The sequence below is a fragment of the Lingula anatina genome, chromosome 6 (assembly GCF_051362555.1).
Source record: "Lingula anatina isolate TDL-2025a chromosome 6, LinAna3.0, whole genome shotgun sequence".
Classification (NCBI taxonomy): domain Eukaryota; kingdom Metazoa; phylum Brachiopoda; class Lingulata; order Lingulida; family Lingulidae; genus Lingula; species Lingula anatina.
In genome coordinates this window covers 5,144,144-5,169,430 of record NC_141772.1, presented here as the reverse complement: position 1 = coordinate 5,169,430, position 25,287 = coordinate 5,144,144, and the positions used below count along the sequence as shown (strand labels likewise).

Genomic DNA, 25,287 nt, shown 5'->3' with positions numbered 1-25,287 from the left:
AAATTTTTGGTAAAATGGTTAAAATGATAGAACATTGAAAAGACTAAGGGTGGCTCAAAAGAGTTAAAAAAACGCACTTTATGATATTTCTTACTAAAAATACCATATCTAAGAAGATGCATGATAAAATATAAAAAATAATTTGACAAATCCTGGTCGACTTATAGAAAATAATTGATACTTGATACTTTTTATATAAATATCGATATCAATGATATTAAATTGAAATTAGATATAATTTTCAAATACATATTGAATTTATAGAAAATATTAGAGGTTATCCATTTCTACCTTCTACCTAGGTGATAAAACGAGTGAAATGAAGTAAACATTATACCATATATGAACCAATATTGAATCACAAAAGTATTAAACTATGATTATTTGGGAAAAGTAATTTTAAGAAACATTTCATAACAAAATAACCAATACACTGGCATTCCATTTACTTGCGCATAAGAACATTGACAAAGTTATGTTGGTTTCAGTGAAGAATTACGAACATACAGTAATATCCCCCACAATTAGTTGAAACTGAAAATCTTCAAATTCTGTGTCTCTCTGTAAACCAGACACATTACGACATTTTAACATTTATGTGGTATTACATGACCATTATACTGACAGAAACATGAACCTGTGAATAAATAATTTATAATATTAGAAAACATGTTGGGCTTTATAAAGAGAAGCAATGACATCAACACAATATAGCTATGATGGTGAAATAGATATTCATATACAGTTATGCATATCGAAATAACATAACAACTGCGGAAGGAGAAAAAAATAATATAGCACGTGCGAGAAATGCATATAAAGAAATGTTAGTCGGAAGTGTACGAATGCAGGGAGGCAAAAAGTAGTCTGCATTTTATCACGTGTTTATTTAATGGAGATCTATACGCGATTACCGGACGTTTGACTTAACTATCCGTTTTGTGTCGGCTTTTCACTAGTTTTGGCCAGTAACTTTGATCGGCACTTGCCCATTCTAATACATACCACTAGATACACTACATATTCGGTTTAAAAAGTGCACAAAATATCGATAAATTAAACAACACTAGTAGATAATACTTGAAGAGTACAGGGCCGTAGCCTCCGGAGGGGCAGGGGGGGCAGCTGCCCCCCCCCCCCCCCCCCCTGGGATTTGAGGCGCAAATATGGCAAAATGGCAAAATGAACCCACAATTTTTGACTTCTGATTGAGCAATAAATAACAGTTAAAATGCACCAGAATGCAGTATTATACATACAGTTTTTAAAAAATTTTCCACACCCACCCCACCCCCTCGGGTGCTTTGCCCCCTCGTGTCCCCTTACTGCCCCCCCTGGCATTTTGCTCAGGCTACGGCCCTGGAGTACGTGTTTATGTAACGAACTCATGAATGCTTCCCTAGAGTATTCTGTAAGTGATTTATTCACAACAATTAGACAGTCTCGGCTTACACTGTACCCAGGCAGTTGTCTTCATAATATTCGTATCCAGTGCCTGCCTAAAAGTCTCTGGATTGGGCAGTGCTGGACAGAAGTTCACATACACATTGGTTATTTCCAGCACAGAAAATGTTTATGGCCACACACTTAAAGCGGTCCGCACAGGAGATACTGCATTCAGTGAGGCTGCGGACATTCAGCGTGGACAGGGGACCAAGGGTTGCACGAGCATCTGCTGCTACCTGCTGGAACGTGTTTTAACTTGTATTACCTGTACAAAATAATAATAATGAATAAAACATTAATAGCTTCAAAGGGACTGTCGACATTAAATCAATTATAAAATTTGTCGGTCTTATAGATTTTAGCTAATAGTACAGCCTTTAAACACATATACATGTATTAACAAATAAACAACGTGAAATACTTGAGGCCCGCCTGTGATTTTGATGAACGCATAAACTCACCATGGACCTCCACTTCACAAAGCTGCAATGCTTGGTCGTCACTACCAACTTTAATGATCAAGACATATCGTCCTGTCAGCGGTGATTCACAGGACAGAGACGTGTTCCCCACAGGTGCTACCTCCGGATAACTGGCGCAAAGTTTGTACTGGGTGAATGATGAACTATTATCGTAAGAGGTTCCAACTCTCACTTCGAAATTATTCAGACGGTCAGCTGAAAACAAAAAGTGACAAATTGTTAAATTTGACTTTACATTTTGCCATTTAGGCCTACATGTTGGGGCAGTTTAAAGACCAGATCAGTGATTAAAAACCTCAAAAGGTACACAAACACACGATTGATAAAGTGTCACTATTTGAGGAAATAAATTGATAATGAATACAAAATATAAAAGCAATACTTACGGCAGCAGTCGCGACGGTTTGTTATGATAACACCGACCACCCTCGCCGTGGTTTCTAAATCCACCAGCCACCATTCTCCCTGACCACCTTTGGTGTGGGAACAACTCCCACGAAACACGTAGTCGTCATAGTTGCCATCCACAGCACGACTGGCATGGAACAAATTTCCGTATACATCTTGGTAGTTGGAACTTTGGTATGCGGGTTTGCCTTTGGCTAAATTCTGCGTGCAACCTCTGCATAGTGTTGTACCTGCCGTGGAAAGATATCAACAATATCAATTATTATTATCATTATTATTATTATTATTTGCAACTAAAAATGGATGTGCATTTTGTTTCTGCCAAACTTACCTAAAAATATTACAGTAACTCCGATAATAAGCAGTCTTAGGGCCACCATGCTCATGGCAGACAAATCAAGAAAAAGCTCCGTTCTTGACCCTGTTGTTGATTTGCTAAGAATGGAGTGACAGCAGAAAAATCCTAGGAGAAAAGTTCAGATGGTGTGGTAAGTCAAAAGACCGCTAATACGAACTGTTTTGCATCAGGTATCTCATTGATGTATATAAAACTGAAACCGTGTGTTTTCTACGTGCATGTCGCATGGAATAGAACCTTATCATTTATTCATCGCTATATTATTGTAACATCTTTCCGCCCTGTCAGTGCCTAATGTCAATTGTAACATATGTGTTTATGTATTTTGGACTTCTCATAATTCATGTAACCCCGTTTTCTCTCTGTCAGTGAGCCATCACAATCAATAAAATTCCCATAACATCGTCAAGGTGATAACAATAATATTAATTTATCAAGTCGCTTTCTCGTGTATTTTTGTTTCAGATCCATGTTTTATTTATTATAACTTATTTCAAATTCAAAAATGAGTGATATATTCAGCATGCGTTCTTCCACATAGCCATTCGAGCTTTCATAACACGTTTGCAAAATGTGTAAATCAACACATTATTTTCAGAGGAAACTAAATATGAACTATGCCTTTATTAAGTAATTCAGTGGAAGTTGGTTGTCTCTAAATAAGGGTAAGTTTATAACCATTATAGATTACAGGTTACTCTTCATTATCCAATATAAACCGACAAAAATAAGATGAAGATGAGCCAGCACAGCTCATTCCTATTTGTCCATCACCCTACTTGATTAAATCCTATCTTCTTTTCTTTTTGACCTATAGTACTCTTGCAGCTCTCTTTGAGGCCAGTGAGCAGATTGTGTCTTAAAGGTTTTCGTATGTGCAGTCCTGTTCGAGAGACCAAAGTCACAATCGTCTTATCTTGGTGGGGACGAGAGGCATATCATGTTGAGCTACAGTCCGTACTGTCGATACACATATAATAGATTTGCACGGTTGTTTCTGTTGCTATTAGACTAAAATTTTAGACGTTTGGTCCATTTTACCGCCTTCATAGACGAATGAACTATTTTAATATCTTTCCCCCCTTATTTTTGGTGTTACTATCAAACCAAATATTTAGATCTCCTTTGTGTTTTAAGTGTCATTTACATAAATTTAAGATATCATATTTAAAAATTCCCGTCTTGATTCGATTGTATCTTGTAACGCCATTAATTGACTGAAATTATGTCATCCTGTTGAGATTAAAAACAAACCAACCTCTGAAACCATTGTATTACAAGTCACATTACTTGTCACATTACTTTTTTTTTTTTTTTGCAACTACGGCCTGCAATGAAATGAAGCGGGTGTAAAATGTTCTGAGATGACGCTGATATGGCTGGAGAAGATCTGTCTCTCCTTCTCTCTCTCTCTCTCTCAATTGTATCTGAAGTTCATTTTTCCATCTGACAGGAGGGCTTTGTTAATAAAATTTGTAAATGAGATGTGTTTAGAACTATTTGATTGGAGTATTAAGGTTCAAAACATCGAATCAAAGTGGAGAGAGAGATCGAGAGTAGGAGAAAATTACTTTTTTATTTTATTTTATTTTTTATTTATTTTTTTTTTTTTTGAGAAAAATTAATTTTGGCGTAAAACTACCGAATAAGATACCTTTAAATTATTCATATAGTAAGCTCAGAAAATAAGTCCAAAGGTTGGCCATCCATTTTCTACAGATAAAGATTTTTAATTTCTTTTTTTTTCAGATAACATTATTAGACTTTATAGCTAATGATCTGTTTGACATCAATCGCGTATTCTCACCAGGCTGTTTAGACGGCTATAAAAACAGCTGAATACATGGTCCCTGACATTGAAAAGTACATGCACTCAGGCAAGTTTTTACGAAGACCTATTTATAACAAGCCAGCAGATTGGCGAGGAGGCTGAAAAAAGATAAAATAAAGAACAACTGTTGAACTGAGAAAAACACGGTTTGTCTGGTTGTTGATGTATATTAAAAACCTATATTTTAGGGTAAAGCTTGTCAAGATAACACTAGAATAAAACCAGTGGCGGTTAGAGGGGGGATCAGGGGGGGTCCTGACCCCCTCCTCCGGTTTCTGAAAATTATATTGCACCAATAGGGGGCCTATTCCCCTCTTGAAATTAGAATTTTGGCTGACTAAATTATAACTTTAAATCGTACAAAAGGGCGCCGTATGCTCTCCAACACACACACACACACACACACACACACACACACACACAAAAAAAAAAAAAAAAAAAAAAATTAGGGGTCCTTCAGCAGGTCCGGAACCCAACACCAAGGGGGCGATAGTCAGCTTTGCATCAGAGGCCTGTCGTTCCGGACCCCCCCCCCCCCCCCCTTAAAATATTTCCGGATCCGCCCCTATATAACTTTGCATTTACTTCAAACCTGCCAGATTATCCACCGCAAGAGAGAAGAATATACGGTGGCGCAACGAAAGGGAATGAAGAAGACCGTTAAAAGGATGGAATGCCATTTTGAGGCTTATGCCATTTTAACTCTGAGAAAAAAAAATTCCTCCTGTAATTGGTAGGCCTACCTATAGTTCTCTCGTATGAACGCAGATTTTCTGTTACAGGCGCTGTGCCTTCCTCCCCAGTTGCATCTGATTTCATATCATGTTGACTGTTTTAGAAGTCTTCGGGATTCGTCCATATTCATCTACAGTGATGGATAAAATACATAGCGATAACGGGAACGACCAACATTTTGAGCATGAATGTAATGTGTCCGATTGCAGTTGGCCAAAAAAAAAAAATCAGTTACATGGATTCCACCAAAATGTAATTGTGGTGGAATTTATTGAAATTAACGTATCTAGAGATTGCCAAGGCATGGATCTACTATTTTACTTAGTTGACACCGAAAAAATATTTGTTCCTAAAATAAAGTCACGATGTACGTTGCGCATGTAGATCTTCATTGCGTTAGTTGCGACGGAGAAAATGCGACATGAGTGCGAGGTCATCGCAAGTCATCCGTTCTTCAAGAGTGGAGATTCTGATAAACATAGTACTAGTAGAAGTACATGGGTACAAGAAGCGTCTTAATTCTAGAAGACAGGGAAGAAGATCAAAGGAGATATTGCAGCACTTGTAAGCTCGTTTGTGCATGACGTCAAGCTCAGGCCACTCGCAGATTGCATGAGCTTATTTTCGGGGTTTGGCATCCGTTGTGGCTATTCAATCTTTGGTCGAAGCCTTTCTCCTTGTTTCAGTTTTACAAATAAACTGACAATGTCCACTAAGGTCAGTGGGAATGACCAGTCAGCCGGAGAGACGACTAGCCACAAAGGAAATTCAGATAGGGCCAAGTTTATAAACCAGGAGGTAGAGTGTCTCTGTTTGAGATATACTTTGCCATTGGTCTCAGCTGTGTCTTGCTTTAAGTTATGAAATGATATCTCAAAACTGTAAATAAAAATGATAAGGCATGGTTTTCGTGGTAGTAGTAGAAGAAGAATGCCCCCTTCTCTCTCTCTCTCTCTCTTATCACAGAAAGGTATTATTTATGTTTGTATCCACTTAGTCAATGAAAAAAGGCTGGAGATCTTTATCAACCATACATAAACAATCTCGGTAAAAGATTGCCTGTGATTGTATTATTTCTGAACATAATACATCTGTTGTATACATCTAATTTCATTCTCAGGTAATAGGTGCTGGCAAGTGGATTTCTTTGAATAGAATCAAGTACCAAGATCCGTCTGGGAGAGAGAGGTAGGACTCAAAGATAGTCCAAATAATCAAGAAGCCTCCAGCACTCATATAAATTTATGCTTTCTGATATTCACTATTGTGCTAGAGACTGTAAATTAGTTGAAAGGTGAAAGTGAATTTCATTTTGTACCTTCACTGCAATTTTCCACCTTTAGGTATAGTGTAATTTTCTTTTAATTACCTCTCACCTTGCAATTAAGGTGCACATAGCTGGATATCTGTGGATTTTTTTATTTTTTGTAAAAGAAATTTATGTGATTGTAGTCTGTTACCGTGAACTATCTTTTCTTTTTGTACAGAACCATTACCAATAAGCTGGTTTAACTTTAAGCCATATTAAACTTGTAGAGAGTATGATTAGACCATACAGGTTATACAGGTTATGTTAAATTGCAGGACTGAGTTCAAGAAAATAAGTGGCATCAGGATCATGGTTTGAAAAACATTAATATGAGTTGACAAGTTTATAAAAGATTGTGGAATATTTTCCGGGCGCATGTACTAGGAATATGCTACAAATAGTTGCAATTATTTCAATGGCTTTAAATATTGTCTTTTCAGAATATGGGAAGCAGTGTTCAGGACCACAAGGACAGAAAGGGCTTTAGATGGTGAAAAATCTTATGAATAGTACATTTTCCACACTCAATATATAACTGAACCATAGAGTACATTGTGATTTTAAACAAGCCTTTTGGGTTAGAATGAATGTTTTGAAGAAGGGGGTGGGTACGTGTGTGTAATTAATATTTTAAAGTTATGCAGTGAGCTTTACATAAGTGTCGGTTCAAGATAGAACATAACAAAAATTTGTATAAAGTTCAGTCTTCTTTTGGGTGATTTTATTCAACATATTTTATTTATATGAAATATAAATCTTTAAAAGAAGTTTTTCCACAGTTATTGTATTGTATTGTATTGCTTGTATTCAAAGCTTTCCTAATTTTCTAGTAGGTATATGTCTTGGAATTTTGGTAAAATGCAATCATCACCTGACAGATTTTTTTCTGCTTGTGTAACAGTTTTAAATATAATAATTAAATTTTAGTGTAGTATGATCTTTACTATGGTCTCAGAGCATTCAAATGTCTTGAGACTTAATTTTTATGTACAGACACAGATGTGTCTGTACATATAGCCATCATCTGCGTCTGTCGTCGCCGTCGTCGCTGTCGTCGCCGTCGTCGCCGTCGTCGCCGTGCACTTTTACCGATAACACGATAAGTGGAAAACCATTTTACCTTTTGACTTGAAACTTGCAGAACTGATGAATATTCATAATACGCAGGTCAAGTTCGAAAATCAGCATGATTGGGCCATTTTTAGGGAATTTATGCTGTTTTTTCACTATTTTCAATATAAATACAACACTGATAACACAATATAAGAAAAACGGCTTGGCCAATTGTAATTATACTCACAGGAGTGGTCAATCTTACTAAAACGCAGGTTGAGTTCGAAAATCAGCATAATCGGGCCATTATTTTAGAAGTTATACTGTTTTTCACATTTCCTCAGATTCAATTATTAGGCATGTTAACAGTCTCATTATTTAACTAATAAGATGCCTAAAAGTGTTTGTTTGATATTTCCTGCATCTTTACAACATTGTTAGTTGATTATGTAAAAAACATGGTAAACTTGTTATCATGTATTGTGTAATAAAGTGTCAAAAATGGAATTAAACTCATATCATTGCAGTTTGTCAGATTCAATCATCCACAATGTTCAGAATCGCAGAATGGAGGAAATTGGACATTTAACACTGTTCTATTGATACTTTTCCCATCTCATCAATTTTCTTAGTTGGTCATATAAAATGGCAGTAAAATGTTTATTTTGTTTTATGTTAAAAAAGTGTTAAAAATGGAAATAAACCCATTTCAGAACAGTGCTGTCTTGTTTACATTTTGACATTTTCAAGGCGTGACTTTGAAGTTCCATGGGCCTGAAGACCTTTGCTAGTCACATTTTCTGAATATCTGTGAAACAAATATTTTATAATTAAAAATTGATGGTCATTAAGCTGTTAAACATTATGTAATATTGCATCAAAATTTGAAGAAACTCCTATTTTGGGCACTGCTTCCATGATGACCATTTAAGGAAAATCATGTCACTTACTGTTCTCAAACTTACAGGAATGAAACATGGGACTAAAATACAGCTTCAGTAGGCAATGCAGTCTGTTTGGTATTTTTATTTATTTATTATTTTTTTTTTTGGCAGTTAAACAGTTTTTTGTGAAAATTTAATTTTTCACATATTGGCATTTTCAAGGTGTGACTTTAAAGTTCCATGATCTTGAAGACTTTTGCTTGTCACATTTTCTGAATGTCCATGTTACTAATATTTTATTAATAACATTTGATTGTCATTATGCTGTTAAACATTATGTAATGTTGCATCAAAATTTGAAGAAACCCCTGTTTTGGGCACTGCTCCTATGATGACCATTTAAGGGAAATCATGTCACTTACTGTTCTCAAACTTACAGGAAAGAAACATGGGTCTAACATACAGCTTCAATAGGCAACGCAGTCTGTTTGGTAAATTTTTCTGGCAATTTAACAGTTTTTTGTAAAAATTTAATTTTTCACTTATTTGCATCTTTATTTTCTGTTCTTTGTCTGTACATTTGACAGCTTTGCTGCCTTGTTCAGTTTGATGTTTCCTTTGGTAATACTGTCCATAATGCAAAAGTACTAAATGGGCTTATGATTATAAGTAACTGCATTATATTTATATTAAAGAGCCCATACAGAATAGAAGATCCAAGGATCTTCTGATCCACTGATCAAATATGTCGGACCCAACATGAAAGAAGAGCCGAAAAAATCCACTGACTGTTTCCCTTCCTCCACATGCACCTTCCTTGCAGGCTTCAAGCAATTAAACCTTGGAGCCATAACTTAATCCATTTTTAAAATGGCGCATGTGGAGAGGAAGGGAGACCATCAGCAGATTAGTCAGCTCTCCTTTCATGTAGGGTCCGCCGTATTTGATCCGTGGATCGGAAGATCCTTGGATCTTCTCTTCTGCATGGGCTCTAATAGATCAACTCCTGCATGTTTCAGCTGTTGTTATAATGCCAGTGTTGAAGCGGCTACTGAAGTATGACTGTGTGGTTCTTGTTAAACAATACAGACCTCCCATGAAATGTTGTACCATTGAATTTCCTGCAGGTAGGTCTTACTACAGTTACTGTAATTGCAGGGTGAGTTCAAGCAAAGTAAATTATTTATAGACTTTCACAAAAAAGTGCTTTTTTTTTTGGCATAACTAAGAAATATTCATTTGAAAGTTTTGGAAAGTTAGACTTTGAATAAAAAAGGCATTTTTTGTTAGTAACTAAAATGATAAGATTGAGGAAGTATCAAGGGAAAAAGTGTGAAACAGGTTAATCTTTTTTTACAGTTTCACTGCATTATATATTACATATATTAGCATGGTAAAACTGACTTCTCAATGTCTTTCATTTCCTTAAGAACAGTGAAACACTGGGAGCAAGCTTTGCACACACCTGATAAATACCAACATAACTCTTACTATTGCTTTTAATGAACAGTGTGAAGAGATCACCTCCTCAGTGATTAAACTTACACCAAAACCACTTTACTATTTTAATGTTACGGTGCAGTTTTTTGGTATGAAAGTTGTCCAAATAGCCTGCAGCTGGAAGACAGTATGTTAAGTTTCAAGTTTGAAATTAAATTAAATAACAAACAGTATTTTTAAGATTTTACTTGTTAACTAATATATTTAGGTAGGTAAATTAGCAGGTTTTAAAATTTAGTGATGTGCAGATTTTTATTTTTCTCTTTATAATGCTGTCAATTAACTTTACTACAAAAAAGTTTGGCGTATTGGTCTATTTTAACTTGCAGTAATTAATATTCTGCCACACATGTCAAAACCAAATGTTATCTAACTTGTATTTATATTATTCCTGCTACAAATGGTGAACACACAAACACACACACACACACACACACACAAAAATAAAATTATAATGACATTCTCCTTATCTGTAATAAAATGAACTGTACACACATACACAAATCTTGTAGCAGCAAGGACCAAATCTTGCTTTAATCAACAACCCTGTCTTTTGTCAAGATGCATGGCCTACAACCTGCAACAGTTGTTCCCTTTTCTGTTCATCTTTGGAATTAAAAAAATTCCTATCAGATTTTTAAAGTGTTGGTAGTGCAGCCTGGTATGCAGCAATCTTTCACCTTATCACTTTTGTACATGTATCACTGGTGTATGTCTTACTCAGTGTTAAACAGCACTGGCATAATCCAATCCAAAATTTACCTGTCACATTTGCCAGCAGTGCAGCATCACAGTTATTAGTACAATTAACACTTCCTTGATTAAGTCAGTTGCTTCCTAAGGATGTTCTCATCAAGAAGATGTGAATATTATGCTAATCTAGGTAAGCAAATGAGTCTTAGCAATTTACTCCTGTAAGATTCCCAATCACAAATAAGGATCAGCAGTTAAGGCCGATTTCCTCTCTTAACAAGGTGTGCAGCGTTAATTGCAAAGGCCATCAAAGGAAATCAATAGCTCATCCTCCCTGACACAAGTGGTTAAGCACTGTGAATCATGATATCATCTGACATAGCTTGACAACTTTAACATAGAAATCAGTGCAATGCAACCATGTATTTTGGATCGTTTTACGTACCCTATTTCCGTTGAACTTGCTGGTTGCTAGGACATATGACGTCAGCCCGACTGTAAGAATTATGTAACACGGATGTTGCTAGCTATCATGGAGGCTATGAAGTTACTATGTGGCTTCAGATAAACTTTTGTTTAAAGAATTTTATATTGTCTCTGAGGTATGAATTGGGAAATTTATCATTTAAGCTTTGCAGCTAGAATGTAAAAATGACAGTGGGGAATTTTCAAATGTGTGGAGAGTTGTTCCGAAATGAACAAAGTAATGGATATGTGATCATGTCCTCTTTATAAGAATTTGCTTTGCATCAGTGCCTTATCTTGTGTATAAGGCTGCGTTCACATGGAAAGTCTATTTTCTAAAAATCTATTTTCTATTCGCAGTATCTTGTGATCACTCCGAGCGCAGCCGAGAATTAATTACAGCTTTGGAAGTAACTGGCTCGCGCTGCCAGTAATTATGCCACGGGGTATTCAGGGCACAGACCGTGATCACAAAATAACGCGAATAGAAAATAGATTTTTAGAAAATAGACTTTCCATGTGAACGAAGCCTAAAGGGACAATTTTATTTTTCATTCTTGTGGAAGTGTGAAATGTAATGGTTGCCACCTAGCATGCTTAGAGAAAGTACTAACGACATTAGGTATGCTTCAGATAAACATTTATTTGAGGGGTTTTATTGTCTTTAAGATCTGAAGTGGGAAAGACGTTTTACTGGACATGGCAAATGGAGGATAATAACGATCCAATTAATTTGATTTCATGATGTCTGACACATTTAAGCCAAGTAAATCTCTGCTTATTTGCCAGAAATGGCAACAACTTCCTGACACAAACAACTTTTCCTGACAATTAGGATAATAAAAACTTTTCCTGACAAGTAGGATAATGACAACTTTCTTTCAAAAATTAGCATGATCAGATTATTTTTACAGAATTAATTGATTAAGAAACTGATGCAGTGTTTAATGCTATTTGGTCTCAGTATAATTGCCAGCTTTGCCCTCTTGTTTCTGTTGAACTGAGACCCGTCCCCCCCCCCCCAAAAAAAAATAAATAAACAAATAAATAAAAGAGAAGAAGAAAGCATACATGTACATAACATTATTTCTTTTTTAAAAAGTTGAAATACGGGTTTTCATTGTGGTGCCTTTTGTAATTCTGTAATTATGACATGGATTGATTGATAAGCAGAAAAATTGCAGCGGACTTTTTATATGATAGTTTGAAGTGACCCATAATTTCTATAGTTTCTGATTGGCATCCCTTGGCATTTTTTTTAATATCTGGTACATGTAGGAGTAGGTAAGATGAACATCAAGCAGAGAAGTTAACAAGAGATTGAATGAAAGTCTTGGTGATGGCAGATTTGTATTATTTTTAAAGTAATTATTGTTCAGTTTTAACTAAAATTTCAGTTTTAATTTCAGTTTTAATTAAAATGATGAAGCAAGAAATATAAGTATCTAGTCGTCATTCAGTTAAGCTGATTGCACTAAGCGAGACTCCTCACAGAGTTGGGTCTCTCAATAGTGTGTCTACAGGAATGTGATCATAGATCAAGCAGTAAGACAATATGACTAGCCTTCTAGTGCCAAACTTCAGGGGATCAGTTTATACCATATTTTATGACTGGCAAAACAATGCACTTGTCATATCTGATTCAATGATGTCAAGCAATATAAATTATGAGAATACAGCTTTAAAAATTGTGGCAAAATAAAAATGACTCCACATGGGTACGTTATCTTTCTTCTAACCCAATCAATAAAGATTACAATTAGAGAGAAAATAAGGTAGATTAATTAATTCTGTTTTTCTTAAAAATGCAAAGCTGCTTGACACTGTTATATGTGGAACATTCTCTCTGGCCTAATGATGAATCTTAATTAACTCCAAAAGAAAGACGTCACACTGACTCATTTAAACAAATCCTGGTAAATATAATAATGTAAAATATGGTAAATATAATTATAATTATTTTCAGTATGACTTCTAATTTTTGTCAGGCAAATGTAATATTTTTATAAGGATTAAAAAATGCAGTTTCTCAGTTAGTACTTACGTTCTTTGATTTAGTCAGCTGGAGGTCATATTTACATACTCGTAAGAGAGCACTTCAATCCGTTTTTGTCCGATAAAAGCCATGCTTACTTCATAATATATGACAGTAAAAAATTACTATTAAAATAAAATTAATGCTTACCGAAACTTGACATCCTGAGTTGGCAGTTGGCAGTCATGATCTGTTGTCTGGTGACATACTGTGGTCTGTTTCCAGTCTGCTTTAAGCCAGGAGTGAACCCATCCATGAGCTGAAATTTATCTCTAACATCATGCCAGTGAGTGGAGACCCTTTTTAATATTTTTCCCAATTGCCTGGTTTAAGTCTCCTTTTTAATGTGTTCCTGTTTTCTATGCAAGATAAAGTAAGCGGAATGTGAGCATGGCTTTCAGCTCACATTTATTGTTTAAGTCATGATGTGCCTTGTAGTTCTCCATCCATGTTTTCATTTAACTTCATGTCCATCTTCTTTCATATGAAAAGGCTCAGAGATATCCTTGTCTCATGCCATTTTTGTCTTTGTGAAGTTTTTTTTTTCTGCTTTAAGTAAAGTATATGTTGTTTTATGTCTTACAACAGCAGATGCTCTTTATTTCTTTTCTAAATAGAGATCCAAACATGCCGTAGACAAAAAAGTTCAGTGAGGAGTTTACTGCAGTGAAAACTGCAACCAAGAGTATAGCAATGGGAGAGACACTTGGACCTACTGTTGGAAAGACAAATTTGATCTGCATTGAAAAATTTAGTAAAGTGTTTATCATCATGAATGCTGCAATTACTATCACAATCTTCATCATTTCACGGTGAAGTTTTTTGCGTTGTGCAATTTTAGCTGCATTGTACATGTTGGTAGGCAGCATGGGATATTGGAAGAACAGTTTCTTAAAAGTCTTGACTGTGTAATACATAAACATCCCCACTGGCAGCAAAACAGAAAGTAGGATTTCTGAAACAATTCTGAATACAATCGAGTATATCTTCCAGTTTGGTCCCTGTTTTAGAAACAATGTTGGACAGAAAGCTGCATCTGTGCACTTATCGATTTTTAAATGATCTACATCCAGGGCCTTAAGAACATTGAAAAGTAAGAGCCCAGCAATGACCACTGAGAGGGGGAACAGCTTTTCTCTTCTTGTCAGTGGTACTTTGCTTTGTACATTGTAAAGTTTTTTGACAGAGCAGTAGCGTTCTTGGGAGACAAGTGCAGCAATGTAGGTCTGTAATGTCATGAGGAAATAAAGTGTGACCTGTAGTCCACTTATGCTTGTTAGTAATGTGGTACTTCTTACTTCTGCATAATAAAGGTAGACGCTTATAATGATAAGTTGCACGGTGCGAAGAACTAGAAATATATTGTCATTGATTGCTAAACAAAAGAGAAGGTACGAAGTCTTGTTGTACTCAATGCTTTTGTAAAAAACGGCAAGTGCAAGAGTGTTCAGAGTTACTCCTACCACTGCACAGAGGAAAATAATGGCGTTCATTATCCATAAATAATATTTGTACTCGGGGGCTATATTTAGCAGTGCGGTGCTGTTTGCCAAAGTTGCATTAAGTTCTGCCATCTTGTCAGTCTTGGTTTGTCCTCGCCACTATCTGATCAATTCAAATTTGTTTCTCAGACTGATATTCTGATGAGCAATTCATCAGAGATGAGTGTGTCCTTTTTTTGGTTCGAGGTGTTTTACGAAACTCCTTTCACTTTTTTCTCTGCTGTTCATAAGATGCTTTTTTCTGCTCAGACTAGCTTTTAACTTTTTTTTTTTTTTTAATAATTGATATGAATATGTTGATGCCTGGCTGATTTCTTCGGTTTATTCATATTCACTGTTTATAAATACTTTACATACATACAAGTTTTTAAAATTTCTTTGTGTACTGTCCCTGGTGTTTGTCCATACAACTAGTCTAGACCAGTTTTGGTAACTGGTTTACAAGATTTGCCTTCCTCATTATGGGAACATCAGGCAAAAGTGATCATCTGATTCACCACTTTGACTCAACAATTAACCTTTATTCCAGGCCCAATAAAACCTAAACATGAAGAAAAAAACCCCTACAAAATATGTGAAATCTGTCCGTCTCCATTTAAATTTATAGCATTAAATATAATTTGATATGAATTTTGCTACCTGATAATAATTATTAATTATATCATACTGACTGCTGGTTATCCAAATAACCAAGAGGGATTCTACAGAATGATGAAAAGAAGGGAGAATTGTCGGTGTCCTTTGACAGGAAAGTTCATGTCTTGACCACACTGACTTCTAATAACATGAAAACTGATAATCAAAAATGCAATCTTTCAAAAGATCTGTTGAAATGATGAAGAAACAGAAAAATTAAGATGAACACTCACCAAATTATACACCTTCTGTGCAGTTCAACATTCATTCGTTTCAGTATTATGACTGGGCATAATTATGCAGCCATTTATTTAAATGTACTCATCTGTTGGTCATGTGGTACACTCATAATTCTCATTTATATAAAAAACTGTCCAATCACACCACGTATGCCTTCTTGGGGAGCAAAAGAAATCTGACTGGTTTTTCACTAGATATTCTCACATATGCCTGTTGTTTATTTGTATTATTCTCTGCTGCTGATTAATGTCGTCACTCAGCAGACCTCTGATGTAGAGTGGACCACATAGATATTTCACTAATTTGGGAGACTGGAATGAAAATTGGGTTTCACATTAAGTAAACTATAAAGCCTGTATTTGTTAATTATAGACACTTTGGTGTGTCTGTTACGTAGTGTTATATATTGAGCACTGATTTTAACCCTATAACTGTCAAACCATATTTTTTGTTTTACTTTTAATTTAATGAGTGACTTTGCTTGCTAAAAGACAGGTTTCTTTTGAAATTAATATGATCAGATTATTTTTCCCAAAAGTCATTGATTTTTATGTTTTATATATGCAGGCATAGTATAGCCATCACCTGCGTATGGCATTGCTATCATCACCATACACTTTGCCAGTGATAGCACAAGAGAGGAAAACAGATTGACCTATAGGTTGTCTTTATACTTACAGGACTGATGAATATAATAACCTGTAATGTAATTGTCATTAATCGTAATTATCAATGTCATCAAACTGGCTTTGAACAGCCATGTAAACAGCTATGTAACGGTGGTTTTTAAGTTTTAAAAAAAAACATTCTTTTTGTGTAACATGTTTATACTATGTTTATGTTAAATTTATAATCACACCAAGGTTTATCTCATTGCTTAGATAGAATATTCTATGAGTGATTTTACTAGTACTTATCTTCATTATATAAAGATGGTAATGCACTAACTGTATTGTATCATCATTTGTATATCATATTGTACAAGGTCATGACAATCTATGTAACAGTACAGAAATAAATTGAAAAAAAAAATATAATTAAAATGCAAGTTGATTTGAGAATTCGCTCAATATGACAATTATTGTTTTGCTCTTTTTTATGTTTTTCCTTTATCTTTTGTGAGAAAAATGTATGTATATCTGAACTAAATATTTTGAATGTTTGCTTATTTTGTTTAGTTTCTTGAACTTTTTTAATTGACTTCAAGGTTTGATTGATGCTGGAGAATCACCAGAAGAGACTGCAGTCAGAGAATTGGAGGAAGAAACTGGGTACACAGGCAAAATAAAACACATATCACCAGGTGTGTTTAAAATTGTCAATAACACAAACAATACTGGGTGCTTTTGGGCCTTTTTGTATATTTTTTATGGGAAAGTCACTTCATAGGTGTTACAGTGAGTAGTCTAGAGTGATAATGTCTTGCCATTTGCAGTTTATTTACTGAGCATTTCGATTACTTCATAGGTTGATGAAAGAAATGAGGGTTGTCAAGCGGAGGTGTTAATATCACTTGTGCTGGAGTACATTTCCACCCACAGCCGAGAATGCTAAATACCAATAATGTCTCTGTTCCAATTCACATTATACTAGACAGTCCAGTCTGTTGCACTTATTGATTGGTTATAAAATGGTCTGCTTGGGATTAGTTTCAATTGATAAGAAAACCCAAGACCAAAATGTTGGTTTTACCCAAACATTGCAGCATACTTTACTGACTAGAATGGGTACATACAGTCCAGTTCTGTTCACAAATAAGCTAATTGCTTTTAATTACTATAATTTTTAATGTAATTTATTATTATGATTATTTTGCAATTGGCATAATGTTAGAATTATAGTATTAGCATTAGTTGGTTAGTAATTAAAGGCCATATTGTATTTTACAGTCACCTGTTTGGATCCTGGCATAGGAAATTGTACAGTCTGTATAGCGACAGCAGAGGTAAATGAGCACGAATGCATGCACACACACACACACACGTATACTTACAAAAGAGATTGGTCACCTAACTGAGAACTTTCCAAATTATCATGCAACATTTTTACTTACGTTAAAGATAATTTAGCAGAAACTTAAGAGAACATGAACAAGTTTTCTGGCCCCAGAGTATTCATGACACCCAGTCTGCTGTATTGAATGTTTCAGGCAAGATTTTGGTCCATGCCAATCAAAAATAAGGATAGAATCAATAATGATTTGCTTAATTAGGGTAGAGCTTGTCAGAATGGATGTGGCACCTTTGATAATTGGTTATCAGCTGCATTAATTGATACTAAAACTTAGCCTTACAATTAGCATTCAGTATTTAGTTCAGCTAACACACACACACACACACACACACACACACACACAAACACACATGTATTTTCAATAATTATATCAAAATTTGATTCCTGGCTGAGAGCAAGGCTATGCTTTGTAAGGTGAAATTTATTCTTCTTGCAGATTGATGGTGATGATCCTGTGAATAAAAAACCTAAAGCAAATCTAGGTATGTGATATGTCTTGTTTATTTAACTCTCTCTCTTTCTCTCTCTCTCTCTCTCTCTCTCTCTCTCTGATACAACGTAAGTCTTCAAGTTGTAGATTGTCTAATTTTCAGTCATTTTGCAAATGAGCATTATCTGTAGCAGGTTCTATGAGGTTGAGGTTGAATTTCTTATTTTTATGAAAGTTTAAATCATTTACTTCAACATTCACTTTTAGCTATTTAAAAGTTCACCAATTTAAAAGTAGATAAGAAATTGTTTTTCAAGGAAAGATGCACTATGTTGAATATTGATACTTTAGAAATATCAAGTTTAAATACTGCTTATTCATGTATCTGTTTTATTTCCATGCCATGCTTTGGATCTCAGATGATTCAGGTAATTATAAAGTTAACAAGAATCAGTGCAAAGATGTATGAATTGAAATAATCAAATGACTCACAAATTTCTGAATTTTTTTTTCTGTCATTTAATTTTGATATGGCACAAACACAGTTAATCAGTCTTTTCTTTTCCCAATATCAGTCTTGCCATGTTACTTGGAATTATTACCAAATGCATTTCTTCACAATTTTCTATTCAGTAATTTACCTTTCTTCAATTTTTAGTTTTGTGAGCGACTGTATTGTGCCTTTCACATTTCTTTCAAAATTTACTGACATTCTTTTAAATTCACAGAAGCTTGCAATTGTAGTGTACCAGTATTTCTTCTAATAAATTAACTCATTTTGTCCAACTTTTTCCTTCCAAACTAAATGGAAGAAAAATTTGAATCATTTTTTTTGTTTAATTTTTTTAGAATTTATAGAAGTCATTTCCATTCCTGTAAATGAGCTACTAGAAAGACTTAATGGTGAGTATTCTGTTGCAGTACCTTAAACTGATAATAGTTTTAGTGATGTCATAGGAATCGATTTTCCTTACAAGTTATACCTGCATGACTTGTTTCATTCCGCATCTGTAGGATGCTTCTAATTTTGGGGGAAAAGATTTCAAGATAATCAGATTATGTCTTAAATCAGATTATGTCCTACATAATCAAATCAGGTTTGTTGGTTATATATATATATAATAATAAGTTTATTGCAGCTTATACAAGGAGGGATCAGGCCACAGTGTTCATTACGGAAAATAATTATCAATTACAATATACTTCTTTCAAACCATTGATTTCAGAGTTATCCAGTAAAGATATTGTAGTTGATACCAGAGTTTTTACCTATGCTCTGGCCTTGTCACAGACAGCAGAAGAACCTACAGGAGAGGATGAAATAACACATGATGGTGGAAAACATGAAGGGGTTTTATAGAAGAAAATAATAAACTTTAAGGTTCACAAATGCCATTTTATGACAGCAGATATATTTGATAGCTATTTGCTTGAACATTTCTAGATCCTGGAAGATATTTTACTTGTTTTTGTGCCATTTCCTCATGAAAAAAAATTAAGATCCTGTGGTCTATCTTTATCAAGTACCAGTATAATGAGACAAAGAGGTCAGAAACAAGGCCATCATTTCTGGGGTTGGCCATGCACCTTGCAGGTTTTGAACATTTTTGCCAATTACTCGAGCTTGACAAGCTTGATTAAGACATTTCATTAATTAAAGGTGCATACAAAGTCAATGTTTTGTCACAAAAACCAACCAAATGCCAGCATATAGTTTCAAGTAGTATAACTAAGAGAATTACCAAAAGGCATTGTTTAATTTTACCCGAAAATGATGTTTTAACAGATTTTTCTGCTGGCATTCTAAGCTGTATGTCAATGGGGTAGGAAAGTAGGTCACGGAGGTAGGTTAAATTTACAACCATAAATTTAAAGAAAGGAGCAGTCTAAAGGTCTTTTATGGCTGATCGAGTGATCTATTCAGTTTATCCCTTGGCATGTCGAATTTATTAGAGCCATATAAGAATCTAGTAGAAGTGGTTTACATGTGTTACTGGGAATCCACACTCCACCGATGCTCGGTTCGTATGTACCTTTAAAACAAATCCCTAGCTGTAGCTCACCTTAACCTACAGTATAGCTGTCATTTGCTTTAAAAAAACTTATTATTTTGCCTCTGAAAATCACACAGTCTATTGATTGCTCCTGTTGCAAACAAGCCATGTCTGATCTTTTCCCTGTCTCTACCATAGATTATATAATTTCATAATTGTACTATCACATGCAGAGAAATCTGATACCCTTCACACATATCAGTATCAAAACACTTACTAGCCCAGCTAGTTGTCAAGGAAACGTATATCTTGTTCCCTTTCACAAGCTGCTTCCAACTGCCTGTGCCAATCAAAATAATTCCAGTTTATTGGTGCAGTGAGTGCAGGTGCCCCATATGCAAGGATGTTACTCTCTTCCATAATAGTCAGGGTATTGTAAACTTAAAAGTTGTTATTCTCCCTATGTATTTTGATATATACACTGTAGATTTACTGGTATGTAATGCACAGCATAAAAATGGACCAAATGCTTGATTTTTCACCTATTTGTTCATGCAATTAATATTTAATATCTTTAGTCTTCATTCAATACATTTTATCTTTTTCTATTGCGGTCTTCTGGCAGTCACCTTCCATTGTGTAACTTTGTTATGTTTTTCATGTCCTTGATTCATGCAGGATCTCCTTACGATTTGTCCCCCCCCCCCCCCCCACGCACACACCAACACACACCACCACCACCACCACCACCACCAATCATTAATATGTTTCAAAAGAATTATCCAGTGTTTGTTTGTTATATCAAATGGGTACAACTCTGTTTGTTTCTGATTTATGAACTTTTTGCTTCAATGGTTAAATCGTATGTTGCACTTATTGTCACAGCTGCTTTCAGCATTTTTATTGATGGTAAAAATGTAAATCATTTGTGAAGAGACTTAGCAGATCTTGAATATACAATGCATTTGTCCCTTTATCAAAGGAAGATAATCACACAAATGACTTATTGAGGTGAAAAATCAATCTCTCACAAATGTCATATTATTTTTACAGTCATACACAGAAGGCACTGAAAAACTTATTTTACCATTTTAAATATATGAATGTTTTATAGTTCCAGTTTGCTTTCCCAACTTCAGTGATACCTGAGACTTAACATCACACTATTGTTTATACTAATCTTTTATCAGTGATTTATAGTTACTGTAGTTTGTTTTATTTTGTTTATTGTGTGTTGATCGAGTTTTAACTTCTTGCTTGTCTTTATACTTTTCTTACACTGTAGGTCTGTAGCAGCTACAGTGCTGAATGTTTCGTAACCTTTTTGTTCATTTTTGCTTGCAAACACACTGGGGACTGTTTTGTGAAAAGTTTTAAGTTTTTAGTCTCAGTGAAGATTTCTAAAATAAGAAAAAGAAAAATGGGATATACTGGCTTTACATGCAAAGTCAATCCTTGCAATATCAGGCTATGTGTTTTGTAAACAATATTGGGCCAGTGATGTAGCTGGAATACATGTACCTACAGCTAAACAGAAATTCCCTTGATACTAGGCCACATTGTAACAGTAGCTACACTGCCTAGTACCCCAACTGTTCATTAATTATGGGGTTTTCCTCGACAAGCTTAGCCGGTGAGCATAGCCGTTTGGACTGCTCAAGAAGTTGGCAAGACTTCTAGGGCTGCTGTACCTCATTGGAGTGTTGGCACACTTCGTGTAGCCTGCTCACTGAGCAAACACTAGTGGGCTAGATTTGGTCTTAAAGAAACCTTAGAGAACTAAAAATGACGTATGTACATGAAAGAAAAACCGCCTAATCTTTTAATAGTCTCTCCGCCTCTCACACGCCTCCCCACACGTTGTCCCTGCGGGGCATAGTAATTAAGTCTCTTATTTAAGAGTCGCAAATGAATTACTTTGCTTCAAACAATTTATCTCTTCTGTCTGATTGATCAGTTTTTAGGCATCTTGATATGAAATTGTACCGAGACGGTTGCAATATATTGTTACTCTGAAAGAATTATTGCTGCCGCGTAGGGAAATAGTAACTACAAGAATGCACTTGAACATACGTGCCATCTATAAGTAAAAGGAAAATATAGTAAACACATTTTCATGTAGGCGAAGGATGTGTAATTCAATATATACTGTGAACAGTATCAACAGTGAGTATGAAGGTTTATTAAAAGGAGGTGCGATTGAATTTTGCTTGGAACAAAGAGACAGATAAATATATATATATTAAATTTTCTTTGCTTGGAACAAAGAGAAAGATATCTATTTCTTTGCTTTGAACAAAGAGACAGATAAAGATATCTATTTCTCCACTTCAGATACGCAAACTGTTGACCTGTAGTTAACTTTCTTAGCTAATTTCCTTTTGATTGTATATTGTAATTTATCCACAGGCTCTCATCCACTGCCTTGTAAAAGTGATGAGGAATGTATTATTCTCACACGGTCTTTATCATGGTTTTTCATCATATGTGAAGAGTGTGTCTTGCCTCACGTAAAATGGGAGACGTTTTTTCAGACTGGTTGTTACTTAACTAAGGCTAAGTAAACTTTGTACAAGTATGGTTTTAAATGATTGCCAAAATTCTGACATTACTGAACCTGGCATATTGAAAGTTTTAATACAATTTTAACAATGGATCATATCATGTTTTAATCGATATTAAAAGACATTATTTTTGCAGTCCGCTTTTCTGTGTCCATCATGGTGCTTTCATCAGGGATATCTCAGGTTAAGGTACAATCACGTCATTAGCCTAATTTCACATGTTTCTGGAATATATTTAAGTATAGCTTTATTAAGTAACTATTGTGACACACCATAAAAAATCAATTTTTTTTCTTGAAAAAAAAAAAACCCTCATATTATCGCTTTGTCCTTCAAACCTTTCATAATCTCAACCAAAATTTGATCTACTGTGTACTGACGTACATTCCTCAAGTTGGATCTGCTGAGGGGAGGAGACATTTAAATGTTAACTAAGGAAGTCCTCCTGTAAAAGCAACATCAAAAGTGTTCAGGGAAAAAGTTGCACAAAGACCCAGCAATGTTTTGTCTTAAGCATTTCCTCCTCATTGTTTACTGCAATTATTTAAGTCAATTAATGAAACTGAGAAAGCAATAAATGGCGACTATGTTTTTCTGAACAACTTACCCACTAGCTAGGCGAAGGACATGTACTTGTTGTGAAAACCCCTCTTTTCAACAGGCCATTGCATGCATTTGCAACTGTCAAGGGACTTTCTGTTTTAGCTGTATAAGGAATCTTATCACGAAACAGTAAAATCATTGTCAAGACAATTACAATTTGCTTTTAATGTTTTAGTCAAAAATGAAGTGATTGATATATTTTTATTAGTATTTTATTTCGGTTTTCGATTTTGTTTATTAACATATATATTTACTTATTCATTTCTTTTATCTATTTATTTATTTATTTAATTAATTTTTTTTTTTTTTTTGTGTGTGTGTGTGTGTGTGAAATATATTCAAGTTGGTGAAAATTTCAAGCAGTCTTTGTCTAGACTAGATTGATTTTTGATGTAAAATATTTAACAAAACAATCCCCAATGTACGTACCGGTATGATCAGCTACTTATTAGTGAATGATCTCTAAAGGCGTGTCAATTGGCACTGAATATAGGTCAGTTCCTTGTAAGACTTTTTTTCCTGGTTTGAACTAGGTCTACCATTAGCAGCAAATGTAAAGTCCTCAATTCAAGTCTATTATTTGGTTTAAGATGAATCCACACTTGTCCATATATTAATGTAACTGTTGGTCCGAAACGCATGCTGTAATTGCCTCTCGTGCTATAAAACGAGCACAGTGTTTCATTTATTTTGTTTCAAGTGGACAGAATTTTGGTTTTAGTATTTATACCAGTCTTTGGGCTATAGCTCTTTTTGTATTATAAGCCCCCCTCCGATATGGGGTTGACCTATCTTCGGTGTAAACAAGCCACAATAATTTACCTCAGTTTTGTAAATAATGTTGCCTCCTTCTCACTCAAACAATTGGCTGTGTTTTCCAGAGTTTGCCAAACAAGATGTTGTAGTAGATGCACGAGTGTATACTTATGCTGTTGCCATAAAACAAACCACTAAGACTCCAAACCTGGAAGAAATTTAACCTGTGTCACACTTCAAGTTTGTTTTGTCTGATGATGAAGAGAGCAGGATTTTTTTGAACCCACACAGTATTCATGGTGCCCTCTTCTCTCTCCATTATCAAGGACTATGATATTCTTTATAAACCAATGCAGACATTATATTGCTTTTAAATCTCTAATGTTAATGTCAGAGACCTAAACTCAGTACAAGGAAACAGGTACACTGAGAGTAGCAAACACAGAATAGCCTATCAGGCCAAGTGGTGAATGCTGGGTAAAGGAATTCTTTCAAAAATTGATTAGATAAGTGTTGGAGTGTGCAAGAGGTGCTCTTCAATGAGGGGGGGGGGGGGGGGGGCTGTGTCAGAAAATACACCACATTAAGTAACACTAGTAAGTTAAGAAAAGCACCTTCAGGTTCCTCATGAGGAAATACAAACATCAGCTGTTTAAAATTTAAATATTATAATTGTTCAATATTAAGATATGGTTTAGATAATTATGATATTTGAGAGCATCTGAAAGGAGGGAGCTCTGTTTTATTTTGATGGGTGTATCAGTGAATATAAACCAGTGGAGTTATTGGTGGTTACTTTTCCTGTCCTAAGACTTGTATGTCATGTATATAAAACCAACACCATCTTTTTGAGTCAATTCAATGCTGTCTTTGAAAGAAATGTAATATTTTGAAAAAAAAATGCATTAGTTAAGAAAGAAGAGATAACCTCTTTTCAGGGTGTTTGTTTAATGTTTTTTGTCTCTGATCAATTTTTTCCGATTTGTTTGGACCAGATGTCCAAGTTTTTATAAATTTGTGTAGTTTTGTTTCATATATATTAAGAAATTCAAAAATGAATCATTCATGAACTGACTAGATTTTAATTTTACGGTAGCACTTAGAATAATTAACATTTAATATGGAAATGTATTGAAAGATCCATGTCATTTCTTTTGCATATAGCAGATTCTGTACTTCAAATATAATTTCAATCAAAGAAATAATCAATTAAAATGAATGTGAAAGTTTAAGACAATTGTAGTAGACTTTGCACTTTTACACACAATAAAGATGAGATGATGTAGTTGAGCAGGCTCTTTTGTTATTTTTGGTGATCTATTTCTCTAGCTAAGTTATATGCACAGTGGT

General features: G+C 34.8%; 2 protein-coding genes across 5 annotated transcripts; one reads left to right on the top strand and one right to left on the bottom strand.

The window, feature by feature from the left end:
* Positions 1-1,342: 1,342 nt before the first annotated feature.
* LOC106166532 (fucolectin-like) lies at positions 1,343-2,992 on the bottom strand. Its single transcript, XM_013545131.2, has 4 exons — positions 2,668-2,992; positions 2,315-2,566; positions 1,908-2,123; positions 1,343-1,711 (listed from the first exon to the last, which is right to left on the bottom strand). Exons 1-4 carry the CDS (start codon positions 2,720-2,722, stop codon positions 1,698-1,700), a joined length of 537 nt encoding a protein of 178 aa, XP_013400585.2. The 5' UTR covers positions 2,723-2,992; the 3' UTR covers positions 1,343-1,697.
* A 2,689-nt stretch (positions 2,993-5,681) lies between these two features.
* LOC106166567 (ADP-sugar pyrophosphatase) lies at positions 5,682-25,227 on the top strand. 4 transcript variants are annotated; one of them, XM_087015100.1, is made up of 10 exons: positions 5,682-6,058; positions 6,381-6,448; positions 7,010-7,059; positions 9,526-9,633; positions 16,785-16,880; positions 17,467-17,522; positions 18,027-18,448; positions 18,870-18,923; positions 19,247-19,401; positions 24,063-25,227. In XM_087015100.1, the coding sequence occupies exons 1-7, from the start codon at positions 5,873-5,875 to the stop codon at positions 18,078-18,080; spliced, it is 618 nt and encodes a 205-aa protein (XP_086871226.1). In that variant the 5' UTR covers positions 5,682-5,872; the 3' UTR covers positions 18,081-18,448; positions 18,870-18,923; positions 19,247-19,401; positions 24,063-25,227. The 4 variants fall into 4 exon arrangements, with proteins under 4 accessions (XP_086871226.1, XP_086871224.1, XP_086871223.1 ...); XM_087015098.1 differs by having other exon boundaries at positions 19,247-22,180; XM_087015097.1 differs by having other exon boundaries at positions 19,247-22,767.
* The last annotated feature ends 60 nt before the right edge of the window (positions 25,228-25,287 follow it).